This window comes from Saccostrea cucullata, unplaced genomic scaffold (assembly GCF_032062105.1).
Source record: "Saccostrea cucullata isolate Sc308-1 unplaced genomic scaffold, CSIRO_AGI_Scuc_v1 ctg532, whole genome shotgun sequence".
Lineage (NCBI taxonomy): Eukaryota > Metazoa > Mollusca > Bivalvia > Ostreida > Ostreidae > Saccostrea > Saccostrea cuccullata.
The window spans coordinates 250,347-255,097 of record NW_026936742.1 but is presented as its reverse complement, the minus strand read 5'-3'; the positions used below and the strand labels follow the sequence as shown (position 1 = coordinate 255,097).

Genomic DNA, 4,751 nt, shown 5'->3' with positions numbered 1-4,751 from the left:
CACTGAAACTATTATTTAATGAGTCAGAGACTTTCACAGAATCTTTGTTACATTGTGTTATTTTGCACCTCCTATTTTACTTTTGATCCGACACATTTTTCCGATTTCCCATGGCAAAACACTTCTATTCTTTCTATAATTTTGAAGGGTACCCATTTCTTTATTCATACTTTATGGCTTTTATATACTGTGTTCTGTTTTGTTAAGGAAACAAAGAATTTATCTTAGATATTTTATTACTTTCAATTTAGCTGTATGATACTCAACAACAAAGAGGTTACCATCTGAATTTAAACTTATACCAACTGGTTTCTCTAGAAACCCTTTTCCTATAAGTTTCAGAAAATGGCCTCCGTCGTCTAATAAGTGGATAAAGTTACTGTCAGCATCTGAAACAAGTATTCGACCGTTTGAATCGGCAGTAATACTTCTAGGGTCAAAATACGGACATAATCTTGATGGTATGTTCCCATAGTAACGCCATCGAAAACGACCAGTGTTGTCAGTAGTGACCACTGCTTTAGCGTTTCGGTCTGATACACAGACATCTTGGTTTGTGTTAACGGTGATGTAAACATCAAAATCCCCAGGCATATACAGAGGAAGTCCTCCATCATCATACTGTATCTCTTGCGTAGGAGAATTATTGACGTAGCGAACGACCTTGACCTTTTGACCTCTTTGCTTTGGTACATCATTTCGATTGTCCATGCATAGTAAGATTTCACCAGATTCTGTCGAGCATATTCCTAATGGATTCCATCCCTGTAACTTAATGTAGGGTTCGAATCTTCCTTTCTTCAGTATGTTGACAGTTTTTTCGCCGTAGTCTGTGTAGATTAGATCCCCCTTTGACGTCATTGATAAATCAAATGGTGCTTGTTTTGATCTCGTGGAAACCTTTTCTAACATATTCCCCTGTATATCCACTTTGGCCACGGTCTCCACATCTCCGCTTATCCACGCTTGTTGGTCCTTTACGCATTGCACGCTCCAACACTTGTCAAACTTCGTGCTAACCTTGCGAATAACGAGCGGGTTTTCAAGCACAGACTGTTTTTGCTTAGGTGACGTCATTGCTGTAAAATTGATGACATACTCTCGAGATTTCTTCGTCATCGAAGCTTTCAGTGCACCAAATCTTTCTGGAATCTGCACATTTTCTGTTTCGTTATATTTAAACACAGGTGCAATGATGCTAGTAACTGTAGGAATGTTCAAATAATCTTCATTTTTTGATTTATAAATGTTTATCTCTGGTATATCATTTTCTTCTAGGAGTTTCCTGTTTTTATCAATTAATGCTTGAATTTCGGCAATCAAATTGGCGATCATTTTTCTCTGTTCTCGAAGGTTAGCAAAATCTTCTTTTTCCATAATGTCTATTTTCTCCAGACATTTTTTCACGGCATCGTCCACTGCTTTATGCCAGATTTCCCCGTTAAAGACCACCGCCTTTCTAGCCTGCTCGTATCCACTGGTCAGCTTTAGAACGTTCGTCTGCACCTGTGTCTCCACTTTTCTATACTCCGGTTGTATCACATCTTCCAAACATCGTATATCACTAAACATGCGCTCTCGCATTCTCATAAAATTCTCGAATATATTTTCAATGTCATGATTCAGATGTGCCTCTTTTGTACACGTATGGCATATTGCAACTGCGCATGGGCGACAAAAGAAATAAAGTTTATTTCCGCTGTGATCTGGGCAGTTTTGTAGATAGGTATCGGGCTCTTTCAGACTGACACTTGTTGTCGTGCTCTTTTTTCTGGCTTTCTTTGAAGCCATGGTGTTTTAGGATTGGTGAGGAGGGAGACGTTCTGAAAGATAACACAGAATCATTATGATTATTCTTCCTCAGATTTATATAATAACTTTCAAATACATGTACATGTAGCCAGGACAAGATGGGTTAGAAAATTGTAATCTCCCATTACTTTTGGACATATTTGGACATATCAGGGCTCATGGAAGTATAGACAAGGAAGCGCTATAAAAGAATTTGATGAATGTGAAAATGGAGACAAACAATTTCGGGACTGACATTCAAGAAATGTGCGACAAAAGTCCTTGTCTCCGCAATTCATCCATTTCAATGAAAAGTCATTTATCTTGAAATAAGCAGGGAACTGGAATTAATACGAAGGAAAAGTAAGACCGGCAAAAATAAGTGTTTATATGCAGTTGCTTGAAATATGGAGATATCGAACAGTACTCAAGCTCAAAATCCATTTAAACGATACAAATAGGGAGCAGAGCAAACACGGACCTTTATAAAACATCAAAGGTGGGATCAGAGCTACAGAGGAGAGATCATCCCCTGTCAACTTGTCTGTATTAAGTCTCCTTAGTCAATTCATTGTGTATATAATGGCCAAGGCTCGGAGATTTAAAAAAAATCAAACAACTCGCTGGATAAAAATCATATCTAGCTACAAATCATGGAATATCCTATCTGTCACTATATGCCTATATGTTCATATCTCTCAGTTGATTCGATACGGAAGAGAGTGTGTTACGTAAGAACAATTTGTAAAACGAGGTAAGTTATTGACAAACAAGTTGATGAAGCAAGAATATCAGCAGTCTCGTTTCAAGTCTTCATTTCGTAAGTCCTATGGTTGATTCAGTGACCTTGTCAGCAAATACAATTTATCATTAAGACAAATGCATGCTGACTAACTTTTTTCATACTAATTGTTAGGCCATTATATACTAACTGAGTTGTCCATGGATTTTTTCATTATTTCCCGATCATGACAAGGAGCACTCAGCGCGTGTGACCGGTCAGCAGAGAATGCTCGCTCCTCCATGGCACCTGATCCTACCTCTGTTTTGGAGATCCGTGTTTGCTTCACTCCTGTTTTTTATTGTTTAGTGGACTTTTGAGCTCGAATACTGTTTGATCTCCATATATTTCATTAAAAAGTATAATGAAAATTATCTCAATCAGCACACAATTTTCTGTCATATTTTATTTCAACACATAACAAAACTATCAAATACTAGTGGTAAAATTTTTTGTCCAAGAAATTGCATGTGCACGCCAAAGAGGGCAAAAATGGTCATTTCTAAATAATGTAAATCCTTTTTAGTTCCTACTTTTGGTTGAAAGTGTGAATTCAAATCTCATAAGTATATATATTAAAATTATATCTTTTTGCAAATCAAAAATATAAAAGAAGTTGTTAGCGTGTCACTCGAAGATATTTGATAACCATTAATTGTCCAGTTTTTGCTGTGAGAGCTTTTTTCCCACATTTTTTTCCATGATTTCATACCTATCGCCAGTAAAAAGATTTCTTCAAATATTATTTTCTTTTAATACATTTGTAGCAATCGGCATTTTACACGCCTCGATTTTAATTTGATTTTGATTGTTTAAAGATTTAGCACACGATTAAAATCTCGACTTTTGTATATTTTAGAGATTTAAGAAAATGTGTTATTTTCCTCTACGTCACCAACGAAGACGTAAAACCATTTACATTAGAATAACATCGACATTATCCATGTCAAAATAATTTTTAATATTAAATTTGAAAAATTAAAAACATCATTCTATACATACATGTATATCTATATGTCCTTGATGACTTCTATGAACATAGAATAAATATATATATTTGTGTATAATTTGTTAAATTCTGTGAAGACGCCCTCTAAAAGAATGTACACCGAAAAAATTATTGCTACATCTTTTATCAATAATGCAATATCCGACGGTAATAATTACAGATAATTCACAAAATAATTTAAGACCCCGTTCTTTGTTAAAATCAAGCCACACCCCCTCTCGCCCCTTACCTTCTTTGCCCTGTGGTACTAAATCTTTCTCACGATCTCCCCATAGTGATGGTCCCTCGCCCGACCAGGGCACTGTTTAGTAATTCATCTGGTATTACTCATATACGGCCCGTTGAAATATAATTTCTAAAGAGGGATTTAATCGCTAAGTGAATTTTGCAGATCATTGTCCACGCATTGTTAATGAATGAATCCACTGTTAACGTTAAATGGCGGATTATCCAGGAGAGTCACTCGACACGGAGGTATAATCCCCCTACACCGAGTGGAAAGATTTAGTCCCCGGCCTTTCAATACCATACAGCTATTGAAGCAATAAAACAATTAATTAACCATCTGATCATACAAAGTCCACATCATTGTGAATTAGGCCATACATAATAAATATAAACGGTTCCTTTAAGATAAATTATAGGACTGGAATTAAAATGACATCAACTTTGAATTTCCATTTTAAAAATATTTTTGTTAATTATACTACATAAACAGATAAACGATCGCCTGTTCACTAGATCTATTTGATCTTTAATCCTTTGAAAATATTCATAAATATGTCTCCAAAATGTCTCTTTCAGACTACTCATAGTATTGTCTTTTAGCCCTCTCGAATAAAAAAAAAACGCGATACCAAACATTTTTATAAATCCTCCATTCTATAATATTTGAAAATTCAGGATATAACTTTTGAGAAAAGAAATAAATGGTTATTTTTATAACATCTAGTCAAGGTTAATTATTGCATTTAAAAGATAAACGTTTGATTTTACTGTTTTATTTGTGAGAAGCCCTATGTAAATCGTAGATTGTTCAAATCATGTTTGATTTGATCACTCGAACAATTTAAATATGAAAAAAAATCTGTCGAATATTTTCAAAATGTTAGAGAATACTAGACGGACAAATGACTAAGACAAAGCTTTAATTGCTATTGCTTTTTTCCG

General features: G+C 35.0%; 1 protein-coding gene across 1 annotated transcript; it reads right to left on the bottom strand.

Annotated features, from left to right (window-relative positions):
* Positions 1–219: 219 nt before the first annotated feature.
* LOC134246415 (E3 ubiquitin-protein ligase TRIM71-like) lies at positions 220–1,801 on the bottom strand. Its single transcript, XM_062728778.1, has one exon. The coding sequence runs from the start codon at positions 1,789–1,791 to the stop codon at positions 220–222; it is 1,572 nt and encodes a 523-aa protein (XP_062584762.1). The 5' UTR covers positions 1,792–1,801.
* Between the last annotated feature and the right edge of the window lie 2,950 nt (positions 1,802–4,751).

What these genes read in the sequence shown, in the direction of transcription:
- LOC134246415 (XM_062728778.1), bottom strand. Translation starts at nt 1,791, where the DNA reads ATGGCTTCAAAGAAAGCCAGAAAAAAGAGCACGACAACAAGTGTCAGT.